This window comes from Rhamphochromis longiceps, linkage group LG1 (assembly GCF_057381845.1).
Source record: "Rhamphochromis longiceps isolate RC_006_pf linkage group LG1, R_longiceps_female_GT1.1, whole genome shotgun sequence".
NCBI lineage: Eukaryota > Metazoa > Chordata > Actinopteri > Cichliformes > Cichlidae > Rhamphochromis > Rhamphochromis longiceps.
Window position 1 is genome coordinate 29,399,829 of NC_140557.1, and position 25,678 is coordinate 29,425,506.

The 25,678-nt window shown below is 39.7% G+C and overlaps 3 protein-coding genes across 3 annotated transcripts; all 3 read left to right on the plus strand.

The window, feature by feature from the left end:
* The first annotated feature begins 671 nt into the window (after positions 1 to 671).
* ctxn2 (cortexin 2) lies at positions 672 to 3,746 on the plus strand. Its single transcript, XM_085411728.1, has 2 exons — positions 672 to 987; positions 1,891 to 3,746. Exon 2 carries the CDS (start codon positions 1,960 to 1,962, stop codon positions 2,203 to 2,205), a length of 246 nt encoding a protein of 81 aa, XP_085267854.1. The 5' UTR covers positions 672 to 987; positions 1,891 to 1,959; the 3' UTR covers positions 2,206 to 3,746.
* Positions 3,747 to 8,023: 4,277 nt separating this feature from the next.
* slc12a1 (solute carrier family 12 member 1) lies at positions 8,024 to 19,585 on the plus strand. The gene is made up of 26 exons (XM_085405125.1): positions 8,024 to 8,481; positions 9,152 to 9,292; positions 9,630 to 9,705; positions 10,310 to 10,405; positions 10,607 to 10,746; positions 10,903 to 11,013; positions 11,101 to 11,212; positions 11,321 to 11,448; positions 11,642 to 11,726; positions 11,942 to 12,105; positions 12,195 to 12,302; positions 12,425 to 12,548; positions 12,896 to 12,997; positions 13,261 to 13,416; positions 13,502 to 13,601; positions 13,758 to 13,869; positions 14,151 to 14,291; positions 14,865 to 14,971; positions 15,812 to 15,894; positions 16,264 to 16,389; positions 17,484 to 17,612; positions 17,795 to 17,906; positions 18,098 to 18,184; positions 18,345 to 18,480; positions 18,611 to 18,678; positions 18,774 to 19,585. The coding sequence occupies exons 1-26, from the start codon at positions 8,233 to 8,235 to the stop codon at positions 18,907 to 18,909; spliced, it is 3,129 nt and encodes a 1,042-aa protein (XP_085261251.1). The 5' UTR covers positions 8,024 to 8,232; the 3' UTR covers positions 18,910 to 19,585.
* A 3,514-nt stretch (positions 19,586 to 23,099) lies between these two features.
* On the plus strand, positions 23,100 to 25,640 carry dut (deoxyuridine triphosphatase). The gene is made up of 7 exons (XM_085405146.1): positions 23,100 to 23,223; positions 23,718 to 23,874; positions 24,038 to 24,129; positions 24,297 to 24,341; positions 24,442 to 24,516; positions 25,003 to 25,073; positions 25,509 to 25,640. Exons 1-7 carry the CDS (start codon positions 23,115 to 23,117, stop codon positions 25,563 to 25,565), a joined length of 606 nt encoding a protein of 201 aa, XP_085261272.1. The 5' UTR covers positions 23,100 to 23,114; the 3' UTR covers positions 25,566 to 25,640.
* Positions 25,641 to 25,678: the final 38 nt, after the last annotated feature.

Here is a 25,678-nt window from a genome sequence, read left to right on the forward strand (position 1 = left end):
GTGATGATAATCTCCCTCATGACATGCCTTATCCTTAGATGCGAGCCACTGCACCACTGTGACAACAAACAACATTGTTCATCTGAATGTCTACTGGATGGCCAGATGCTTCACTGCTGCATTCCTTTATAGTTAATAATCAAGTACTTGCTGTTTGATCTGTTTTTTGTTTTCTGTGCAATACTGCTTTTCATTCACTACATTAATATCTCTTAAAATGACTGGCTTTTCTCCTTCGCCGTGTCAGGGCAGCTTGCATTCGGATAAGCCTTTAAGGAGAGGGGGCTAATTCGATTTGGCCACAGCCAACTGCACCAATTAAAGATACATCATCAAACTCGGCTTGAAGGATAGTGCTGTGCTGTACCAAAAATACCTTTGCAGCAGCATTTACAGCCCAGAGGCAGTCAGAGGGAGCACTCCCCCTGCCTGCTAAAGCAGGAGATCCCTGTTTGATTTTTGCTGGAGACGTTTTGTTTTTTGGAGAAAGCCCCCAAATAAGCCCCGAGAAGGAACAGTGAAGAGAGAAGAAGCAGATGAGGCAGATTGCTTGTTTATGCTGCTGCATTCATCCTGGTGCTGCTGAGGTTGGGGTGGGAGGGAATGTTGTGAATGACTGAGGCAGCAGAGCAGCTGAGTGAGACTAACAAGTGGTTGCCATGCAGCAGGAGCAAGCACGCGTGCTTGTGGAGAGAGAGCTAGAGAAACAGAATGATAATGAGCAGCGGGCGGCAAGTAAAGGAGCATGAGGACAGGAGCTCTATCTCTCAGAATAGACATATAATAGCTAGATCCAGCCTTCCGCTTCCCTTCCTCTGTTTTAATCTCTTCACCTCTGGCTTTTTGGTTAGATGAGCAGTTAGCCTAGCACATCCAGAATGCCAGGAATGGATGAATTAATGGATATACATCTGAAGGCTTCAAGAAGGAGGAGTTGTTCGGAAGAGACAGCAGCAACAGGTCTGTAAGGATGGCACGATAATGATGGTGAGACGCCTGTTTTTTCTCCCTAAGACATCCTCACTAGAGAATCTGTCAATGCAGTCCCTCTCTCTTTTACCTTACCTCACTGCCTCGCTCTCTCTTCTCTCACTCTCTCTCACCATCCACACTTGTGCAGTGTCCTCCTCATCATTCTGCTTCCTTCCTCCTCGTCTGTCTTTCCCTGTCCTCCCTGTTCATTTTCCTATCTGTATGTATCCCCCTTCTCTTTTACCCCCTCGCCGCTTCCTGTCCTCTCACTCTGGCCACCTGCTGCTTGTGTTCATGTGAAAGATTTTGGGGTTGGGGTTGGGGGATTGGGAAAGTGCAGACTTCCACTTGGGTGACCACACCAATTTTTTGATTATGTTTGGTCATTTACAGTTTCCCTCTCACCGTCTAATGGAATTGCACTGTCGCGCAGGCATCTGCTTACATGCAACAGGTAGAGATTCCATTCCTGTGAGCGGAACATATATAGCGTCACATCTTCACAAGATGCGATGTAGTCATTCATTCCTCACTGCTTTGCTTATGTGTAACGGCTGGCTATGCACTGCGACACACTGTAATTCTAACCTGACTTAAAGACATGTAGTGATGCCTCGCTTTCAGTGAGTCGAGCCTGTCTCTTTCCTCGGTTCACGTATGCTCTTTGGGTTTTGGGGTTGTTGTTTTTTTTTTTTTATTTCTTTGCAAAATTTACAGGGGGGGTGGGGGTGATCTGTAGAATGAGAGAGATCAATCTTCGAACGTTCAATAGAGGCATTTATGTAGATACAGGAAACCTTGAATGAATTTCTCTACAGTCTATGCATTAACTGTTGCACTTAAACAGACTGATTGAAATGGATCTGCTCACAAGACATGATGGCCGATAGCTGACACCATCATTTAAACTCTGTCCAGGTAACATGCAGGCTTCTAAACGCCTGACCCTATCAGAGGAGAGATGAGGCACCTAGATGTTGGTTTACCATGAGCAGCGTCCACTACAACCACTCCCTTGCTGCCATGAGCGGAAACGACATGATGGCGCACTCTCTGACTCTGGAGCAGAAGACAGCCTTTGCCTTTGTGGGGATGCTACTGGTGTTTTTGGGGCTGCTAATAGTAAGGTGTTTCAGGATCCTGCTGGACCCCTACAGCAGTATGCCCTCCTCCAACTGGGCTGATGGCATTGAGGGGCTGGAGAAAGGGACGTTTGAGTACGCCCTTACTTAACACAGGGACACACGCATCAGTAGATGTCCTGGCAAACAAGAAGTGTCCATGGAAATCCATATGCATATTCACACACACACACACACACACTTGCAAACATGAACGCACACAAGCTCCGCACAACCATTGCACGCTGAAACGCCATTAAGACATTACTGTGGCATACCAAACTCCAACAGCAAAGCCACGTGTGTTGTTTAATGTGTGTGAATTGTTCAGTGTCCGTGTGCGACTACATGTTTGTTGTATGCGTGTGAGTGTGCGAGGTGGTCATATTGTCCGCCCTTCTGCCAGGGGGTGTGTATTTCAAATCATCGATTTACACAGAACTTGGCTGAAGCTCCCTTTAACCCATACCTGCGAGATGAATGAATGTCTGTAGATAGATAATAAGAGATGGATGTTCATGGATGTTCATGGATGTTCATGGAAGTGGGTGGGAGATTAGGATGCAATGGATCTTTTACGATATAGTTTGAAGACTCAGGGACAAGATTCCTCATGTGAACTTAGAATGGAAGAGAGAGAGTGTTTGAAACTCTGCACAGCTAAATTGTTCTGCACAGGAATGTATACGAGTGGATACAGGGTAATATGTCTAACTAGTGCTTTGTAGACTAATCAAATCCAATCTGTGGATGATCCAAATGGATGCTGCTGCTGCTGTGTGTGTGCACTTCGGTCCCTTTCTGTGGTGTCTTGTTCTCTGAAGTCATGCAATGAAAGGCAACACGACAAACTGTGATTTACATTATGGTGTTACTGTTTCTAAATGATGCAAAATCAACTCTCAAGAGTTTGTACTGCTGCTTTTTTTTGAATGATGGTATACTGTATCCTGCCACAATCACGTGTCAGAGTGAAAGGAACAAAAAACAACCCCAACTGTTTACTTTGATACATGTGGCAGTGTTGCTCTATGACTTGTCAAGCATTACTTCCATTGTTTAGCTTTCAAGCGAAATGAGGACGAAAAAAAATTGGAAGGACTTCCTCATTCTCAGCACTGCTAGTTTTCTGACGACAAGGAGAAACTCTCACTGCTCGCCTGCCTGCATAGGAAAAGGTCACATGGAAAACAGGTGTGGGATGTGCGTCCCGCTGCACCTGAACATCTTTTTCCTGTAGTTTCGGTCTCACCTCCAGTCTTTCTTCCAGACAGAGGAAGAGAGAACAGTCCTAAGCAGAGATTCTGTAATTCGGCCCACTGCTCAAAGTCTGGAGTGTTCCTTTGCTAATTTCTATGGTCTACGGTTTCTCCTTAGCGCTGTGACTCTGCCTTACTGTGACCTTCAATGGGTTTATGTGCCTTCATCTAGAAAACATTAGAGCACCTGTTTGTGCGTGCGTGCCCGCGTACGCGTGCGTGTGTGTGTGTGTGCTTGAGTGTCATATCATGACGACAGGCCTGTCGCTTGCTCAGCTGGTGGTGGAGGTTTCTCATTGATTTTCGTTGGATCCAATGATGTAAAAATAAATAGAATTTTCTTCACTTTAAAATATTGCTTGCAAAGTCTTTGTGTTTTGTGCCTCTTGCTTCTTATGCGGGGAGATCTGTTTTACATGTGAGCACGCTACATGCTACAAAATTTCAAGCCTTTTTACATGGCCCGCTCGTAAGCTAGGAGAGCAGTTTTGCAACATTGCTGCAGCAACAGAGGGAAGGGGAGCAAGAGAGCTCCACAGGCTAATATTGGAGATTGTGAGGGACCAAGCAGCCAAAGCAAAGAGGACACAGGCAAAAAAAAAGTATCTTCAAAAAGGGTTTTCTTTATTTTAACCCTCAAAAAGTCCAAAATTACCAAAATTCAAAAGCATACTTAACAGGCCCATAAAAGAGGTCAACTAAATATAACTCTACAAAAAGTAATTTCCAGAAACTTAAATAAAACAAAGTGAGACACAACTTAACTCACAAACTGACCTAATTACAAAGACATGAGGGTAGCTTTTATAATGATTTGGCCAAACCATTTACACACAATAGGGGGAAAACAAAAACACACTAAACCTAAAACACCCCTGCTCCTGGTAAGCCCATGGTTGGTCCTGCTGAGCAGGCATTTTGTTCCTAGAGTCCTCAGCCACGCCCCTGTGTGGCTGATGCCATCAGAGATTTAGAAGCAGTTAGACTTTTATTTTATTTTTAAATAAAACATTTACAAATAGGTCCTCATGCAGAAAATGATGATATGCATGTGCATGTATGGTACGGTCTAAAGAGAAATGGGGGCTAATGCAACAGCAGACGCAAGCAGATCTGCAGAACCCACATGCAGTTTACAATGAAAGGCCACCCTGTTCATCCCCTCTGACACGCATCATTTGTCAGGAATGCAATCATTATTGCACCATTATCTCTGTCACCTACGTGACACCCTTATCTTAAATCTATTCTTAGCAGGAAAAGGCCCAATTTGCCCTCAAGACCACTTAAAAGAAAAATGAACCCGACATTCTAACAAAGGTTACCCAGGAAGTGTTTCGAAGCGTTTCTGCGTCGCACTGTCTTGTAATATGTCACTCTGCTGTCAGCTCGGACGGTGTCGTTTATTCGTTTAAACACTATAAATCGCTATCCCTTCATTGACTGGAATAAAACAAGGAGACAGTTCTTTGGATCTTTGGCTCCTGGGTTTGATGGAAATAGGAGCTGATGAATGATTACAAAATTATTATTGCACAGATCATGTGTTGATGGCATGGCTGAATAACGTACCTTAGCGTTGCTGATTATCGATCATTAGTTTTATAACTTGCGATCTTCAGACCTCACAGCTATGACCTTGATGTCGCAATAAGGCCAGAAGATCCAAAAAGTTACATTTTTGTTTAAACCAAAAGCAATTTAACACAATCTGCTGCTTTTAGTACAAGAGCTTTAGGAAATCATTTTAGTGAGGTGAATACTGTAGTTTAAATGCCTCATTTTAACACTGCACTGGTTATTGTCAGTGCCCTTGGGGTCAGATCTAATGCTTTATCTAAGACTATTTAATTTTAGACTCGTGACTTGAGTTACATAATTTGACAAGCCTCCCCATAATTGCATTTGCTTCTGATAAAGAGCAGTGGTGCTAAAAATGGCACGTTGTATAGAAAACTCAAAATCATAAAAATATTCAAGGTGTTTATTTATCTTTTCACAGTTCACGCTGGGTTTGCTGGGTTGCTTTTGCATGTATAATCTTAATGTGGACAGGCTCGAAATAAGCGCTTTGAACAACTGTGGAAGCCTGTCTGAATGAACATATCAATGATTACCTACCTCGATATATATCATTGTTTGATAATGGTTATTAATGATTAAAAGGTTCTTTAATAATTTACTTTTAAATGATTAAAAAAAACTGATTCTTGGATACCCTTTTCTTAGTTATTTGCAAGTTAATGTTAATGCTAACACTGAAATCAATTCAAACCAGGGTGGTTTGAATTGATTTGATCAAGATAATATATATACAGAAAGTTTATTTTACCTGAATATTTATCATTATTATTAATGATAATGAAACGGTATATATTACCTGAGTTTAATATTGCAAGAAAACACTTCTATGTGTAGTAGTTATGTAAAAAAGCTGAATTTTCAGAGAAGTGCTGCTACTCTTGGATCAAAGGCTACATTACAGCCATCAAAGCCAGAAGTTGTGAGTTATTTCGCGTTTGACTTTTTCTCCTTTTCATTTTAAGGATCACGTTTGGTCTTTGCTAGATTATAGAAAAGAGAGAACATTTATCCAGCACTTAAAATTTTCTTGTCTTTTTTTTTTTTAAATAGACCATATTTGAGTCCAGGTCACTTATTTTGTTTCTGAATGCCATAATGCAGTACAATTAGTGCAATAGATGAGTGGAGCTAAAAGGTTTGACCACTCTTTAATTTGCAGTCTATTGCTTCCTGTTTAAGATGTAATGCCGAGAATCTTGTCTGCTAATATTTTCACATTGCAGGCTTGATAGATTATGCAAAGGGGTTTTCTGCCTTTTTCAAGTGATTTGGATGTTAACGAGAGTGCAGACTCCCTTGTTCTCTGTACAAATTGGTGCATATGCACCTGCTACCACAGGCTCACAGTGTCCGCTCAACAGCTCTCTGAGGAAAGCTGTATACTGTGAATTTATTAAAGCAGATCTGGCAAAAGTCAAGCAGCCTGGATAATAAAAAAGAATCGCAGCAATTTCATGTCCCGGCTGCGGGAGAGTCAGCAAGGCCTGAGGATCACTGACTCTAATAAGAAAGCCGCAGTGTAAAATGAGACAAGGCCTGGGTCTGTTTAACCACCAAAAACACTGTAAACCTGGGAATGAACATGTGTCTCAAAGCTTAAGACTAATATCTCTATTAGTTGGATCGATTACTGCAACTCTCTTCTTTTTGGTCTTAGTCAAAAATCTATCCATAAGCTTCAAAGTGTCCAGGGCTTTCTGCTGCTCTCCCCCCGTCTTTGGAACTCCCTTCCTCCTGAGATAAGAAACCTCACTTCCCTCCCTCTTTTTAAGTCCAGACTCAAAACTCACCTGTTCACAATAGCCTAATCCACATAAACTTTTCCATCCTGCTACTTTAGTTTATTTTATTTATTTGCTCTACGTTTTAGCTTTACTATTTTGTAAATTATAACGTTTGTTGTTGTTATTGCTTGTGTACAGTGTCCTTGAGTGTTTTGAAAGGCGCTTTCTTAAATAAAATGTATTATTATTATTATTATTATTATTATTATTATTATTATTATTATTTATTAGGTGTACAAGGCTTTTTGAGTCTGATTAAGAAAAAAAACGAGATGGGGAGGCAGAAGGGAAGAGGAGAGATCTAGTGTGCAGATCTTTACACTCCACATGGAAATTTTTCTTCAGCATGACTCAGTCAGTATCATTCATGTGTTAAACCATAAAAACTTTGAAACACTGATTTGATAGGCAATGAACAATTGATTGTCTCCTTTCAACTTAGATATAGAAACACATGCTGGAGTATCTTTGTCAGCCCGCAATACAGCCAAGGTCAGATCTCAAGTCGTTAGCCACCCTTTCACTGGGTGCATAAATCACTGTGGTGTATCAGTAATAAGGAAGTTTACCTGTTAAAAGGTCTTTTAAAGGCACTTCAGAAGTCATGTGGCTCTGGTGAAAGGCCTCCGGCATGTTCCTGTTATTCATGGTCTTATATTAACTCCCATTTTCCCCATTAATATGGCCATTTCTTCTGAGCTCGCCAATTCACTAACATTCCCCCATAACAATTTGCAGCAAAGAGAATCATTAGAGACATTTATTTAATCCGCTATATAACTCTGGGCCCAGTATACTAGTCACACGTAGATTCTCCTGTTATCACACCGTTCCTCAGGATTATATCTTATTGCAAACATATGTTATGAAATGTATATTTTTCTATTGGCCTACATTAGCCTTATCTTTTTCAGACTCTTTACAATATACACATCATAATGGGTCTGAAACCTGTTTAGTGAGAACTTCCATGTGGATGTTTCCAAATGATTCATCCATAGGTCTGAGGAAATACTATACTTAAACTGCAACCACAGAACAACATATGCTGTTACCCTACTCTTCACACAATAATATTAGTAATCAATTCTCCAGCACTCAGGCAATGAGCACCTTTATCTCTCGTTTGGTGTTTATGACTTGGTTAATAGTTAAGCAATGTCTTTGTGTCCCTTACGATGGAGCAAGGACATATCTGACACCCCTTGTTCGGATTTCTGAGGGTTGATCCAGTAAGTTAGCCAATAGCTGACAGCCAGTGTATGACCCTGGGATACATGGTATAAAGGTAAGCCATCTGAAAGAAACCCAGCTCATTTGCAAGGAGCTGAGAGTATCAGAAGAGTTCTCTGCAAGTCTGATCATAGATCATAGCCTAGTCAACAGTAAACAAGGACAACCACACCAAGTTGATCCAGCTCTCTGCGCTTTTGAAACTTTTGGATGTCTGAAGACTAGACTGTTCTTTCATCCTTGACGGTTTAAATCTGAGAGTCTCCCTCAGCATTCTTGATGGAGAGATTCAATTCTAACAAGGGGGGGCACATCAACTCTGCCTATGATTCCAACCTGGATGAACCTCCAGTTTATGAGGAGACCAACGATGACCACAGGACAGTGCGACCCTCCGTGATCAGCGCCTTCGGTCATGACACTCTGGACCGCGTGCCCCACATTGACTTCTACCGCAATGCAGGCAGCATGAGTGGCCACAGAGCTGTGCGACCGTCCCTGCAGGAGCTCCATGATGTGTTTCAGAAGGTGAGTGAATGTAGATGTGTGAGATGTATAAGATCTCTCTGTTTTTCCTCTATGGTCGGCACCCAATCTCCTCCTCTGTTAAGCCTGTTTTGTCCACAACCTGCCATTCTGCAGAAAATAGCTTGCACCCATTTTTCTCCAAATTCAAATCAGTGACGTTTTAACTGCAGGGTTTTTTTTCCCTCCTCTGCTGCACACTTCATTAGAAAGTGAAGTGATATATTTTACAGATGTTTATTCTTTCAAACATCCGTGCAGTAGCCACAGTCCAATTATTAGAGTCTTATCTTAAAACTTGTGAAACTAAAAAGGACAACAAAAGTTATTCTTACAACTGAATGACAACCAGCACTCTTGACACACTTAAGTTTTATTGTTTTTTTAATTATTATAAGGCTACATTGTCTAAGAAATGGGTAAGATTATTTAGGTTTATTGGCTGAATTAGGTTTGCAACCCTGGATGGTTTAAAAAAAAGATATTTTAGTACCCTTGCCAGCAAAAAATGAAAAAACACAACCACCTATTTATTGCCATGAGAAAACAAAAACCACAACTTTTTATAATGCCGCCCCTTTTCTTGCAGCGGATTATGCATATAAACACCAAAAATGCCATCTAGTTACTGTGAAAATGTATGTTTCCTTCTGTGTTTTCATTCTTCCTCCAGAACGGGGTGATCTCTGTCCCAGACACATTGGAGGACGATGGCGAGAGGAGCAGTGGAACCCCCTCTGACGATTTAGAGTCTGCTGCTCCCACTGACGATATGAAGGGCATGGTAAAGTTTGGCTGGATAAGAGGAGTCCTGGTAAGTTATTTTAGGTCATGGTAAGCTTCTTTTTTTATTTAACCATGGTCACTCAACCAAAGATGAAGCTCTGTGGGTCTCGATAACACAACGAGGCCCAGTGGCGCTTTCGAGACCAGAATCTGGGAATGATTTGCATTTGCTCAGGACATGATTTTGATCTTGCTTTTGTGTTTCAAGGGCACAAAGGTCAGAAAAGGCCCCCAACATATTTTTTATTGGATTTTTTGTAATTAAAAGCCAAATTATGCTCAGTGACATTTACTCCATAAATTGAAATAACATTAAACCATGAAACACAGTGAGAAAAATAGACTTACACTGCTCTCTTCCACAGGTGAGATGCATGCTCAACATCTGGGGTGTCATGTTGTTCATCCGTCTGTCCTGGGTTTTTGGTCAAGCAGGCTGGGGTGAGTGTGGCAACGATACACACATACGCACACATAAATAGCCACTAAGCCCACAGTAATGTTTTTTTTGTGTGTGTGAGCACTTTTGCTGAAAATGAGTCCGCCTGTAACTCCAGCCCTTATCAAACAGTGAACGCAATAAAAAATAATCTATTTACCTGGTGAAAATGTATAATCTGGGGCAAAAACAGACCGATCCCAGAGGTCTGTGTTGTCAAGGCCAGTGCCGATGCTGTTCCATGTAATTGCAGGGATTGGAGATAATTAAAGGATAATTAATGAGCTCCCTTAATGATCTATACCTGCTCAAGGTCTGTTGGGAGAGGTAGATAGTGGTGTTTGTGTGTGTGGATGAGAGAGAAAGTGAGAGAAATAAAAATAGGAGTGGGGCTTTGAGTATGACTTCATTAATTTGTTCATTGCTTCAGAACCTATAGATCAGCTGGGTAACCCATGGGGTTCCCATGAGACGTTAAAGTTTAGCACTTTTAAAGCTAACTGTGGGGAGGAAGCTTTCATGTCACACACAGAGTGTTTTACACCTAACTAAGCAGTGCTGTAGCTGGACTTTACAAAAGTGATTATTTGCATTTTTGCATTTCAGGTCTGGGAATTGTGATCATCGCGCTCAGCTGTGTGGTCACCACCATCACTGGCATTTCCATGTCCGCTATTTGTACTAATGGTGTGGTGAGAGGAGGTAAGGCAGCGAAATTTCAAGATAAAGATAAAGGCACAAAGTTCCAAACAACACCTGAATATGAGCTCCTGAAGCACTTTTTATTTGTGTGTTTTTTTAAGCTGTATTTAACTTATCCTGACATTAAATCAACCAGTCACTGAATTTTCTATTAATCATTCCCTACTGTATGTGTCTGTGTGCGTTACATTGCCATTTCAGGAGGTGCCTACTACATGATATCTCGCAGTTTGGGACCAGAGTTCGGTGGTTCGATTGGTCTTATTTTTGCATTTGCCAATGCAGTGGGCGTATCCATGTATGTGGTGGGATTTGCTGAGACAGTGGTCGACTTGCTCAAGGTGAGACATGTTATATTGATTAGGCTGTTGTAGAAGGATATATATATATATATATATATATATAGATATAGATATAGATATAGATATAGATATATAGATATATAGATATATAGATATAGATATATTGTTTTTTGGGGGGGTTTTTGTCATACACAGGAGAACTCTGCTATCATGGTGGATGAAATGAACGACATCAGGATCATTGGCTGTATTACTATTGTGCTGCTCTTGGGTATATCAGTTGCTGGGATGGAATGGGAGGCAAAGGTTAGAGCAAAAAACGGTGCTGTTTGTTCACCAGTCTCGTTTACTTGTACAAAAGCTTAAACTGTTTGCATTTGTTTCTCACCACAGGCGCAAATTATTCTTCTGGTTATCCTGCTGGTGGCCATAGTGAATGTTTTTGTAGGAACAGTCATTCCTGCAACCAACGAAAAGAAAGCCCAGGGGTTTTTCAATTACAGATGTGAGACATCCGCTCCAAACCGATACACATTTTTCATTACAAATAATCCCACTCACTCACAAAGTGCTGCTAACCCCTGCCGTTTCTCCTCACTCTCTCTTTTCACAGCCAAAATCTTCTTAGAGAATTTTACTCCAGCATTTAGGGACGGTGAGACATTTTTTTCAGTATTTGCCATCTTTTTCCCCGCGGCAACTGGGATCCTGGCTGGAGCTAACATCTCTGGAGACTTGCGGGTAACTTTTTCATACAGAGAAGAGTAATACATGGGGGTCATTAACTGCTACGTAACATAGGCTTGAATAAAGAGTTTTGATTTTTTTAATTCAAACTTATTTGTTTTACATAAATACATTTCTTTAAAGTCATTGTATTTAACTGTCAAGCACAGATCTGCATAATTTAACACAAATCTTTATTATTTCACAGGATGCCCAAGCTGCACTACCCAAAGGTACCTTGTTAGCCATCCTGATCACTGGTCTCACCTATCTGGCTATGGCTCTTTGTGTCGGTAAGTGACATGTTTGATTAAATGCAGCTCCAGTGAAATAAAATCTTCACTGGAATGAGTAAAACTGTGTATAGCATTACCTTGGGCAGATACAGTTTTACCAGGATCATACAATCAGTATCACTTATGTCCCTGAATATAAATGTGTCCTGAAAGCACAAATTTTATCTAAAAAATGCTAATTAATCCATCTGCTCTTTTCTTCGACTGGTCAGCTGCTACTGTTGTCCGTGATGCCACAGGCAACTCATCCAGCATCATAAATCACACAACACCAGTAATTTGCAACGGTTCAACAGCGGTTGCTTGTGAACTCGGCTACGATTTTTCTTCCTGTGAAGTAGAGAAATGCAAGTTTGGCTTGATGAATAACTTCCAGGTACACAACTTTCTAAATAAAGAAACTTTTAAGAAGAATTCAATTTCGTCATCTGTAATGCTCTCATCTTCTCATCACCTCTGATTCAGGTCATGACCTTGGTGTCTGGGTTTGGTCCTCTCATTATTGCTGGAACATTTTCAGCCACCCTGTCATCAGCCCTGGCTTCCCTTGTCAGTGCGCCTAAAGTCTTCCAGGTCAGTAGATCGCCACTGTTTTTTTAAATGTACTACAATAAAATGCAAAGTCATAGAGAAGCAAACCTGTTGCTCTTAACCTCTGAAAATATTTTCCTTCACATCATTTCTTTTCTCCTCAGGCACTGTGTAAAGACAACATCTACAGGGCCCTGCACTTCTTTGCCAAAGGACACGGCAAAAACAACGAGCCAATCCGTGGTTATGTCCTCACATTCATCATTTCTGTTGCTTTCATTCTCATCGGTGAGCTCGCTGCTGCTGTACCATACCACCCAAACAACCTTAAACCAACATTTCATGCTTTGTCTCAAACCACATAGCTAACAAAGTCTTCCAGTTTGAATGAATCAGAAAACACGTTCACACATCAACAGATCACTGACATAAACTAAACAAGCCAAACAACGAAAGGAAGATTTCATCTGACAAGTGGCGTCCATGCAAAGTGATACAGTTAAAACTCCTTCTTAGCAATCTGCTTATTGTGTATATTCACAAACCTGTTTCAGATACATATTGGTTCATGTTTAAGTTTGATATTCCCGCTCTGTGAAAGAATTTAAAGTGACAGAGATTTTCTGTCTGTGCAGGTGACCTCAACACAATCGCTCCTATCATCTCAAACTTCTTCCTCGCATCTTATGCCCTCATCAATTTCTCCTGCTTCCATGCATCTTATGCCAAATCTCCAGGTGGGTGTCTAAAAAGTAGATTATAAAGGAAAAATTATGTTAGTAAAATCAGGTAGTTCTGCTTGTCCCTATCCTCATTTACCATTTTTTGTTGCTGTTAGTGTTTTAATCCATTACTTTGTATAAGTGACTTCAAAAATTTAGGAAATAAAGCACTACCTGACAAACCGAGCTGTTTCAGCAGTGGATTATGTTTAATGGAGTTTGTTATATATAGTCTGTTTTCCATCACTTTTCTCACATTGCTCTTTGTTTTAATGCAGGTTGGAGACCGGCATATAAATACTATAACATGTGGCTGTCCCTGATGGGAGCATTGCTCTGTTGCGTTGTTATGTTTGTTATCAACTGGTGGGCTGCTCTGCTCACATATGGCATTGAATTCCTCCTCTACATATATGTCACAGTGAAGAAGCCCGGTGAGCTTATTTGATTGCTTGGAAGGATTTTTGCTGTGCAACAGGAGAAGTAGAGCTAACCTGTCCGGACTGATTTTATCTTCAGATGTGAACTGGGGTTCGTCCACGCAAGCGGTGACGTTTGTGAGTGCAGTCAGCAATGCTCTATCTCTGTCAGGCGTGGAGGATCACGTCAAGAACTTCAGGTAAAATCCTGCACTCAATTCCTGCAAGCACATATGAGAAACATTATTATCATAATAGTTTCAAAGATAATTTACGTTAGGTAAAACTTTTCAATCAAGGGGATTTTCAGAAACCTAAAAAAAAAAGGAGATAATGTTCTTATTTCCCGTCTTCAGGCCTCAGATCTTAGTTCTGACGGGTTCGACACGAAGCAGGCCGGCTCTCCTTGATCTGGCTCACTCCTTCTCTAAGAACTATGGACTATGCATCACCTGCGAAGTGTTTGTGGTATGTAATATTGCAATCTCAGACAGTCTTAAAATCTTGATTTAAAAAATCAACCTCACATTTATATTAAGATTTGCAAAATCAAGCAAATGTAATTCATCAGAGTGCAGACTTAGCATGCAGTGGATGTTCAAAAGAATGTGAAGTAGGAATGAGGGAAATGCCAACTGTCTGACACTAAAGTTTAGGGTCAGGTGCACTTTCTGAATATAAAAAAAGATGGACCGCTTTTCCCTTTCACAAAAACGCTTACATTCAGCCGTATGGTGTGATCTCCTCAGGGCCCCAGATCAGAGACCGTTGACGAGATGAACAATGCAATGGAGAAGAACCAGTTGTTGCTTAAGAAGAAAAAACGTAAGGCATTTTACGCTGCCGTGGCCTGTGACAACTTCAGAGAAGGGGCTGAGAGTCTGCTGCAGGTCAGTATGGTCATAATTTATGTAAGAGGTAAATAAAAAAATCTAGTTAACCCACAATAATCCAGCGTATTAATGTGTAACGTGAGTTTTGATGAGAATATGATAGCAGATTCACAGAAGCAGGTTTTATTGACCCATGTCTTCCAAACAACACCCTACATCTGTTGATCTAGAGCTGTCTTAAAAATCTGGCCAGGACATATGTGCAGTAGAAAAGTTCGGAGCGGAAAAACAGTGGTATGGCTCAGACTATTGCACCGTCGAGATAAGGCCTCTTATGATTGTCCGGATAGCTTACTTCAAACAACACGGCAGATTAAAAGCTATAACTGATTAACACTGCATTTGGATGAGCTCCGGCAAAGATAAAGTGAGGTCTGCTGAGTGATCTGACAGTAAAACAGCCTTACAGTCTATTTTGCTTGGAAATTTTTAAGCTTTCTAGAAATCATTCCCCCCTCCCTCTCTTAATCAAGGTTTTACACTCGGTTTTATAACCCCAGGGTAACATGGTGTCTGTATTGCTTCACTTAACAGCTCATTGTGATTTGGGATTTTATATCTTCCTCATAGGCTTCTGGTCTTGGCCGTATGAAGCCTAACACATTAATGATAGGCTTCAAGAAAAACTGGAGGACTGCCGGGGCAGAAGCAGTTCAGAGTTACGTGGGAATACTTCAGTAAGTGCTGAATAAACACACACACATACATTTTTATAACAATAACACACTCAGTAATGAGAAGCACATTGAGAGTTATCATTTCATTTATTTTGTTTTCTCTGTGCTTTTTAAATGTACTTTATGAAGTTTGCAGTGCAGTAAAAAACCAGTGCAAAGTGTAGGCTTCTTTTATTTGATCATTTGAAATCTATTTTAATATGTCATTATAATACATGTGTAGCATTTATTTCACAGTAAATTCCATTTAAATCTTTAGGAACATACAAATAAACATTGTGGATGTATTCACATTGTTATGTACTTAAACATTTATAACCTGCTCCTATAATGTACATTACAAAGCCATAATAATGTGATATTTCAAATGCCCATATATCCTTCCCCATATGCTTACACATTGTTAATGCAAATGGCAATTAGAAACTTAGCATTTAATAACTCTATATAGCATTATTCTCACTTTGACCTTCAGATCAATCTAATGACCTTAAAGGGGAGGTCATAGGTCAAATGTGACATATTTTAAATTATGCATTTCACACACACCAACTGTACACAACAAATGTAAGTGTCATAGTTTCTGGGTTATAAGGGTTTTTGTCAATTTTCAGCGAATTAATCATGAAGTTGACCTTGAAGTTCTTAGTGGATGTAAGCCAGAATTTTTATTTTTTCATAAGAATTCATTCAAAAGTTTTTGAGCTATTGTATTTGTATATGACACACATGTACACCACAGACTACCGAAAGCACAACCTCCGTAATTAAGCATAAAGGTAATTAAGCATAAACAGGAGATCTGTGTTTGAACTAGCATCCTTATTCTCTTGTTGACAGCGATGCATTTGACTTTGAATACGGGACCGCAATGCTGAGGGTGAACCAGGGACTGGATGTGTCTCACATTGTCGAGGCAGAAGGTCTGTATGATATTGTCGTTAGGCTTTAAATTATTTAACCCGCAAGAGCTCCAGCATCAACATACCCATGGTAGAGAAAACAAACCACCAAGAAATTAAGAAAAACTGTTGTAAGAAACTGCTGTACATCTGTCACAACAACTCACAATAACCCTTTATAATAATAAAAACACTGATAAACCGAGATACTTTGTTCTGTAGATTAGAAGCTTTTAATAAAGGTTTACAACGGTCAGGTAGTTCACAGATAAGATATTTAAAAAAATGCCATTTATAGCTGTGTCTCTGCAGATTTGTTTTCCAATAAGAAAAGGGATCCTACCTTGTGTAACACATATTCACAGTCATGTTTCCCATTCTGTTTTTCAGAGGAGATGCTAAGGGCAGCAAAGGAGCAAGAGGCTCTGGAGAATGAGATGATGCCAAATGGAGGGAAGGGAAAAGGACTATTCAGGAAATCCAGGAAGTCATCTCAGCAAGTGCTCACGACCAGAGGTACCCATCTTACGACTGTCTCTAACTCCTATTTAACCCTCTCAAGGCAGACGTTGCCGATTTGCAACAGTTAAAAACTAACAACCTGATTACCCCACATACATATCTTATGAGTTTTTTTTTACTCAGAAGTACCACTGCCGGACTTGGTTGTGCATTAGCAACAAAAAAACTTAATTTGAGCCTGAGATGGTTAACCCTTTCATGCACGAATTATGACAGCCTCACATTTACATTCATCTTTAGGTATGAAAAATAAAAATACTTAATGAAAAAATCCAGATTGAGATTGTCATAATTCATGCATAACAGGGTTAAATAACAATAATTACAATGAAACACGTCATATATCTCCAGTAACGTTAAATGACCAGTGGGTGGCGGGGGATGGAGTGACACATTAGTGTCTAATGTAGTGGTTTATGTGCAAGTAAACCATCAACACTGACACAAATACAAGAAAACAGCCTTTGAATAGCTGTCTACTGTAACGACCACTATGCCTGAAAGGGTTAAAGAAAAAGTTGCATCAAAAGATGAATGTGATCTCTTAATATGTGGAAGCACGTTTCTCTTTTTCAGTCTCCTCCACACACAGACTCAAATAGCGTACATTTAATAAATGAAACCAATGACTCTCTTTTTTCTTTTTTCTTTTTTTTTGGGGGGGGGGGTGCTCACACTGAGACATAATTGAATCCGCCATTCCCACTAAAGAGGCCCCTGAGGCTGTAATCCAATAATACACTCCTTTTCGTCCACTTTGAAGAGCATCTTTTAAGAATGTTCCTTTAACCCAGACAGCAGAGGGTGCTTGCAGCCTGTAGCTCAATCTTTCTCTGTTTCACACGCACACGCCAACACACACTCATCCCTGAGCTGCATCTTGGCAAGACAGCGAGACAAGGCAGTCATTAGTATACAAAATGCACCCTACTCATTGGAGCATTAAACTTGAGAGACGGCCATTTCTGGTGATGTAGAGTCATCTCTTAATGTTGGTTTGTGATAGTTTTCATATCCGACTTTACAGTGAATTATATTCCCTCCTGCTGTTGCTCTCATATCTTTCTCCCTTTCTTTCTCTCTCCCAGTGTCGGTGTGTGGCTCTCCACCGCCACAGGTTGCCAAAATGAATGAGAAGCTGGTGGAAGCCAGTCTTCAGTTCAAGAAGAAACAGCCCAAAGGCACCATTGATGTGTGGTGGCTGTTTGATGACGGAGGTAATTCTTGGATCATTTTTATGAACACTGCCTGAAGTTCGTAACAGATCCAAATCCATAACATTCTCCTCGATATCACTGGAGACAAAAATATATGAAACAAGCCAAATCTTTAAAAAATAGTAGTCTCTGAAAGACGCAACACGGACCAATAAATAAAAAATGTGCTTCTCTTCTCTCAGGTCTTACACTGCTCCTCCCCTACATCCTCACTACCAGGAAGAAGTGGAAAGACTGCAAAATGAGGATCTTCATGGCAGGACAGCCTGGACGCAGTGATCTGGATAAGGAGGAGTGAGTAAACTAATTAATATTTCAATATCAATTACAGTTTAATATGTGGAAGTTAGACTGGATACATTAATTGGCAAGATATGAAAATTCATGTGCTGCTAACGTTACTGGAATGCTATTTAGCATTAACACCAAAATGAGGAAGTACATGTATAGGACAGCTAATCAGTGCGGGGTGATTTGACTTGCAGGATGAAGGGCTTGCTGAAGAAGTTTAGAATCAACTGCAGTGACATTAATGTCTTTGATGACCTACATATCAAGCCCAGGTCTGAAAGGTAACTGCCATTTCTTTTCACATGCACAAGTAACAGCGAACCAGATGCTGAAGTAGTAATAGTAAAATTGAATCACATTGTAATATCAGCATGCTACAAGTTTAGGGGAGAAAAAGAACATTTATAGAGAAAGCTCATGTTCTTATTTGCATTTCTCCAGCTTGAAGGAGTTACAGGAGATGATTGAGCCTTTCCGTCTGCATGAAGGGTCCAAAGACGCTGATCAGATTAGAGCCTTGCAGAAAGAGCAGCCCTGGAAGGTCACCGACAAAGAGCTAAGCGAGTTTGAGGAGAAGGTAAAAAGCACTGACACTAAGTAATAACCTTACACAGGCTACAGTGAAGATATCATGTATTATCTTCATATCAATATAAACAAAATAAAAAATTTATTGTTAAAAAAAAATAACTGTCGCTTGGTTACAGACACACCTCCAGGTACGACTGAATGAGCTCCTCAAGGAACACTCCAGATCAGCCAATTTAATCATTGTGTAAGTATATATTGTCTGAATAACACTACCAAGCTTAATCCAGTGTTGAAAGAACAATGTCTAACATATTTGTTTACACTGTTGACCCCCTGTAGGAGCATGCCCATAGCTCGTAAAGAAACGATCTCTGATTTCCTCTACATGGCCTGGCTGGACATCCTGACAAAGGACCTTCCACCCACCCTGCTCATTAGAGGCAACCACAAGAGCGTGCTAACTTTCTACTCTTGAGCACTTTCCATGCCAACAATCCGAGTGTGATATAGCTAGAAAGGAAAAGGAATGGTGTTGCCATAATGACAAGCCATGTTTAAATAAAATGTACAAGAATATTTAGTCTTCCAGGCCAGCAGAAAAGTGTAACACAATCAAGCATTTGTGGATAACTCCAGCATATAAGCATATATATAGAGAGGTATATATAGATATATATATATATGCCCGCTAAGAAAGGACACACACACAAGTCTGTATTTCCGAAATTGAATTTGCAAATGTGAAATGTGTCCAAATATGAATGTAGCTGCTTAGAAAAACACATAGTCAAATCAATTCAAATCAGTTCATAAACAAAGGCAGAGACACAACCACGGCTGTGCAATGGTCAGACTGTAAAATAATTGTATATAGTAGATGTGTGTATTCTAGAAATGATCAACATCTTGTTATTGGCAACTTTATTATCAGTTCTTTTTTAAACACTTGTTATATTCACTGTGTAAAATACACTGCTGCCATTATACAGATGTTTACCTTTCACGTGACATTTTTTCAATATTTTTCATGTTACTTTCATAGTACACTTTTTAAGGGCAATGGAATAAGGTAGAACATTATAAATCAGATTATTCTGTAAATTTTACCCTTCCTATTTTAGTCTATCTATTTAAGCACATAATGTTAATCAGCTGAAATAAAGATTAAAAACATTTGTGATGTCTCCTTATGTGAATATATTATATTTATTTATATCGTCAGATGTTCTTTGTCCAGAGAAATGTGTCAGTGGAGGGGGAAATGGGGTATATACTGCAGTACATAAATTAGATGTCTATTATTTTAAATGTATAGTATCTTACTTGGTACCTTACAGACATCATTTGGGTATTTTCTCATTTTATGATGATTATTCTATACAGTTTGGCACACTGGGAATAAAAAGTATGCACACTTTGAAAGTAGTCAGCAGAACCTAAGGTTTAACAATAATGATGTTTACCCTTCATCAGACATATTTATTCATTGCAAACCATAAAAGATCTTTTGAGTTAAAAGTAAAGCTGCACATGCCACCTACATATCAGCCAAATCAAGATCAGCCTTCCCTATCAGCAAATAAGACGACCTTTACCATTGGCAGTAGCCATAATCTGCTGTGTCACATCAACAATACAGAGTTCAAACATAATTTAGCGCACTTTAAAACTATTATTTTAATTGCTGTAGTTAAAATTTTGCAGTTTAAAGAAACAAGAAAAAAAAAACACACCTATACAGGCATAACTGGTCAGTATTGGGCCACAACTCCCTGATTATATTATGTGTCTATGAATATATTACACTGAATGTGAATCCCCTTTTAACCACTTTTAACCCACAGAAAGAGCTAAAATTTGTGATCCAACACAAACTTTTCAACTGATGGTGATATTCACCATCAGTTGAATTGTACCATATCACCCTATTAGAGCACTTCGCTCTCGCTCTGCAGGCCTACTTGTTGTTCCTAGAGTATTTAAAAGTAGAATGGGAGGGAGAGCCTTCAGTTTTCAGGCCCCTCTTCTGTGGAACCAGCTTCCAGTTTGGATTCAGGAGACAGACACTATCTCTACTTTTAAGATTAGGCTTAAAACTTTCCTTTTTGCTAAAGCATATAGTTAGGGCTGGACCAGGTGACCCTGAATCCTCCCTTAGTTATGCTGCAATAGACGTAGGCTGCCGGGGGATTCCCATGATGCATTGAGTTTTTCCTTTCCAGTCACCTTTCTCACTCACTATGTGTTAATCGACCTCTCTGCATTGAATCATATCTGTTATTAACCTCTGTCTCTCTTCCACAGCATGTCTTTTATCCTGTCTTCCTTCTCTCACCCCAACCGGTCGCAGCAGATGGCCGCCCCTCCCTGAGCCTGGTTCTGCCGGAGGTTTCTTCCTGTTAAAAGGGAGTTTTTCCTTCCCACTGTCGCCAAAGTGCTTGCTCATAGGGGGTCATATGATTGTTGGGTTTTTCTCTGTATCTATGAAGCGCCTTGAGGCGACTTATGTTGTGATTTGGCGCTATATAAATAAAATTGAATTGAATTCAAAGGAGAAAATCTTAAACTTCAACTCTGTTCTCAGATAAAGGGATATAGATACTCTGAGTATGATCTTTGAACATCGGCTGTTTTTTCAGTCATTTTCAGGCCAGTCCTTGTACCTGACCATGTTTTTGTTTGTTTGTTTAAGTTGTTTAACAGTGATCTAGGAATCATTCAAGCATAAAAAAAGACTGTAACAGACAACTTAATTCCTAAAAAGCTGATCCAGAATATGAGAGATGCATCTGGCCTTTCAGTTGTGACCAGGGAGACTAGATGGAGGTATGCCAAATGACACAAGATCAAATCAGTAGTACCAGGTCTTATGGACTGAGGAAACAAATTTGACACTTTTGGTTCAAATCATCACTGTATACAGAGAAGGCAAGGAGTCCAACAATGAGTGTCTATAGCCATTCGTAGGCTGTGGTTTAAGACTGCATTTCAGCCTGTGATATATGGGATCCTGTCAAAATCAATACACTCAAGAACCAAGAAAAATCAGATTTTGAGCTACTATCTGGAAAGCATCTGATTGCCAATAGCTTAATTTTTAAATAGATCCCAAACACATGGCCAATCCAGTAAAAGCATACCTAGATAGAAAAACAGCACCACTAGTCATGGATTGGCCTCACCAGATCCTGGACCTTAACTTTACTTAAGTAGCACGGAATCATCTTGCCAGAGAACAGAGCGAAGCTGTTTCCAAAAAACAGCTTCAAAATGCCTGAAGAATTCAGGCTGTGTTGACGAATTAAGGTGATCATACCATATCATTTAAAATCTGTCAGACAATGCTCAGGATTTTTTACGAGTCTGTTGTGGTCAGTACCATCCTCTATGCTATTGTGGTCAATACCACCCTGCTATTGTGGTCAGTCGCAGATGCCAATCGACTCAATAAAACTGATCCGAAACGCCAGTAGTGTTGTGAGGATGGAGCTGGACTCCCTTAAGGTGGTGTCAGAGAGGCGGGTGTTGTCCAAGATAAGGACAATGGTGGATAATACCTCCCACCTTCGCCATGACATGCTGGCCAGTCACAGGAGAATATTCAGTGAAAGACTGAAATTACCCAAATGCACCAAAGAACGATGCAAGAAATCAATCCTGTACGGTGGCCCCTAGAGACAAAGCATGTACAAACTCTCTAGGGGCCACAGTAATCCTGCCCATCTAATGCACACTACACAGTGCAATAGTTAGACTCTTTTGCACATGCTCTTTTTACATTATTAAATTTAGTTCAGTTTGTTACTGTTATTGTCTTACAGCAAATGTAACGACATTATTTCCTTGGCGATTAATAAAATATTTTGATTCTGATTTAAATCGTGATACCAGCACGTTCAGATGCTATGACGGCATGTAGGGGTCATGCTGTGGCATATGGAGTAGGAGATGTCCTGCTCTTTGGAGATGACTGCACAGCATTTTGGGTATGATGCAGCAGCGTTTGGGGATAATGCCAAATCTCGGTGCTGATGCCACGATTTGAACTAGCCCAGCTGCTGTGACAGCAAATTAAATTTATATTTAAAAACATAGGCAAGGCAAGGCAAGGCAAGTTTATTTGTATAGCACAATTCAACAACAAGGTGATTCAAAGTGCTTTACAGAGACATTAGAAACAAGAACAAATAAAAAGCATGATTTAAAATTGATTAAAACAAGCAAATAAACTAACTAACTAATTAACAAACAAACAAACAACAGTATATAAAATCAAAACAGATAAAATCAGAACAGTAGATAAAATCAGTAGTTAAATGTAAGTTTTGAAATTTAAGCTTAAAGTGTGGATTTGGTGCTTTATTCAAATGCAGCTGAGAACAGGTGAGTCTTCAACCTGGATTTAAATAAACTGAGTGTTTCAGCTGATCTGAGGCTTTCTGGGAGTTTGTTCCAGATATAAGGAGCATAAAAGCTGAAAAACATACCCTATCAACCAGAACTGGGTTGCGAGTCGATACGACGAAGAGTATATAAATCGTGTTTCGTTTCTTGGTTCTAGCCTATCAAATCGTTTGCGTACTTTATACGCTGCTGAAGCTTAGAGCTGCTCCGAGACACGGGGGGGGGAGTGCGGCGTTCGTGAACCTGAGAAACCTGCAAAACGAAATTATTAACAGTATGGCCCGAATACTGCTGAAGGACTTTCAACTATGCTCGCGGGTTTTTAACGCTGCTCCGCGTTTCTTGGGGAAAGAACTGCACTTTCAAATGACAACTAAAAATAAAGGCAAGCAAGAAATTACGAGCGATAACACCACCATGACCGACACGCCAGGAAGTGCTTAGTGGCATTAGCTTTGCTAGCCTGCCTAGCGTTTTGTAACTGTCTGCTTTGGTTTGGTCATGTTCTTTTCTTTCTTGTTTGTCGTGTTCGAACCACGTAAGCGAAACAGTCATTCTGCTTTGTTCGGATATATAATGTATAAGGCTTATGTCAACGATTTCCTTTTTGTTTTTGTAGGCTGATATATTTTTCCACCGGAAGTTCGAAATATTTATATTAGTAACTCTCGCGAGAAAACTCACGTTAACTACTTTGACTGAACGCGGGAATCTCATACAAATAATCTCGCAGACCCGGGAACACACTGAAGCAGATTGTTGGTGGAAGTTTGTAGTGTCGTCCTTTAATTATCAATTACTTAGTTTTTAGTAGGTTTTAATTTTTTATTGTACTGTAGGTTTTTAATTGTGCATACTTTGCCAACATGCCCGTCCTAGAAGTCACAGATGCTTCTGCAGTTTCTCCATCAAAGAGAACAAAGACAGAAACAAACCCTGCAGAGGAAAGACCTGTCCTCAAATTTGCAAAACTTTCTGAACATGCTACGACCCCGACCAGAGGCTCAGCTAAAGCAGCAGGTTATGACCTCTACAGGTTAGTAACTCTTTAAACTGAAATTGTTAGGTTAGGTTCACTAGATGCCTAATTTGTGACTGTTGATGTGTGTGCATGTATATTTAAGTCTGATTGTACCTTTAACTTAAAGTATTATTTTAAAAATGCAGATACGCTTACCTTTACTGTCTTTACTTAACAGTGCGTATAATTACTCCATTCCTCCTATGGATAAGGCCATTGTAAAGACAGACATTCAGATAGCAGTTCCACATGGCTACTATGGGAGAGTTGGTGAGTGTCTCTCTGCTATTCAATTTTTATTTGTTTTTGGGGGTTTTTAATTTTATTTTATTTGAGTTATCTGTTGTGTGAACTCGTGTTAGTCTTTCCTGTTTGTGCACCAGTTGTAAAACACCAGGTCGCCTGTAACTGTCTTTTTGTGGTTTTTCCCTCCCCAGCACCAAGATCTGGACTGGCAGCAAAACACTTCATTGATGTTGGTGGTGAGCTAGCTAGCTATCTGACCTAATCATTGCAAGTTAACCCCAGTAGTGTACAGACATGACATTTTAATTTGTGTTATGTGTCGCATGTTCTCCTCAGCTGGAGTTGTAGATGAGGACTACAGAGGAAATGTTGGTGTTGTGCTGTTCAACTTTGGCAAAGAGACGTTTGAAGGTGAGTTATGGTGACAATAATGTATATTGTCAGTCTTTCATAACCACAGTAACCAATGAAAGTAATCAGATTAGGGGATGATATCCATGCGCTCTGCTTAATATAGATGCAGTATGGTACGAAAGTAGACTTGGATACTTTAAAAGAATGATGCAATTATCAGCTATTATTTATCAGTAAAATTTGTGATTTTAAAAAAAAAAAAAAAAAAAAAATTGGTATTTGTGTGAAAGACTATTTAAGCTATTGGCTTCACTTTGAAGACCAAAAAAAGGTCTAAAAGTGATCTGAGAATGATAAATTGAGCTTCACATATATTGCTTATATTTCATTTAAGACAAAAAATAAATAATATTTTTACTGTTGACACTTTTCAGCCTATTGGAGCTTAATAATGAAAGTATACACATAAACGCTTGATATGAATACTTTTATCGATCAGTCAGATTTAAAGGTTATCTCATCTGCTTCCTTTTAACCTTACAGTGAAAAAGGGCGACAGAGTTGCTCAGCTGGTGTGTGAGAAGATCTGCTACCCAGATCTGGTGGAGCAAGAGGTAAATTCAAAGTTGAGTTTATTGGGTAGATCTAATTAAAACCGGTGCAACATAGATGGTCATGAAAAGATGCGAAGCTTCAGCTGTGTGGCTATTAGAAGCTGCCATTTTTGGTTGCTCTTGAATTATTATAGGCTATTCTACTTAAAGATGTCTAGGCTTATGTCTGTGAAACAAAATGAACGTGAACAGCACTACAAGTGACACAGAAATTGTCATAAAGCTGAATCTCATCCTCTGAGTTTCAGAACCAGAAAATTAGTCTTCTTTAAGGTTGCTTAAAGAAGTCGCTTTGTGTTCAGAGTAGGAAAAAGAAAACTATGTAGAAATAATAAAGGTTTAATAATGCATTTGTTTTCTTGTGTATTTCTTCAGATTAGTTTTAGTCTTTAAATCCAAGTGTTTGCCTTTATTTATTTATCTTTTCTGTTTTAGACACTCGATGAAACAGACCGTGGCGCTGGAGGTTTTGGATCAACTGGAACCAACTGAAACCCTCATGTGTTTTTAAAATATGTTAGTCTTAACTTTGATAAAATAAGAAATAAAGTTTTGTTTTATATTTGAGTCTAGAGTTTTGCTGGGACTTAAAACCATGCGTTCCT

What these genes read in the sequence shown, in the direction of transcription:
- ctxn2 (XM_085411728.1), top strand. Translation starts at nt 1,960, where the DNA reads ATGAGCAGCGTCCACTACAACCACTCCCTTGCTGCCATGAGCGGAAAC.
- slc12a1 (XM_085405125.1), top strand. Translation starts at nt 8,233, where the DNA reads ATGGAGAGATTCAATTCTAACAAGGGGGGGCACATCAACTCTGCCTAT. An exon ending in GGCTATGGCTCTTTGTGTCG is followed by an intron (nt 11,727 to 11,941) that starts GTAAGTGACATG and finishes TCGACTGGTCAG; the next exon opens with CTGCTACTGTTGTCCGTGAT. An exon ending in TGTTGCTTTCATTCTCATCG is followed by an intron (nt 12,549 to 12,895) that starts GTGAGCTCGCTG and finishes CTGTCTGTGCAG; the next exon opens with GTGACCTCAACACAATCGCT.
- dut (XM_085405146.1), top strand. Translation starts at nt 23,115, where the DNA reads ATGGCCCGAATACTGCTGAAGGACTTTCAACTATGCTCGCGGGTTTTT. An exon ending in TGGCTACTATGGGAGAGTTG is followed by an intron (nt 24,130 to 24,296) that starts GTGAGTGTCTCT and finishes TTCCCTCCCCAG; the next exon opens with CACCAAGATCTGGACTGGCA. An exon ending in TGGCAAAGAGACGTTTGAAG is followed by an intron (nt 24,517 to 25,002) that starts GTGAGTTATGGT and finishes TTAACCTTACAG; the next exon opens with TGAAAAAGGGCGACAGAGTT.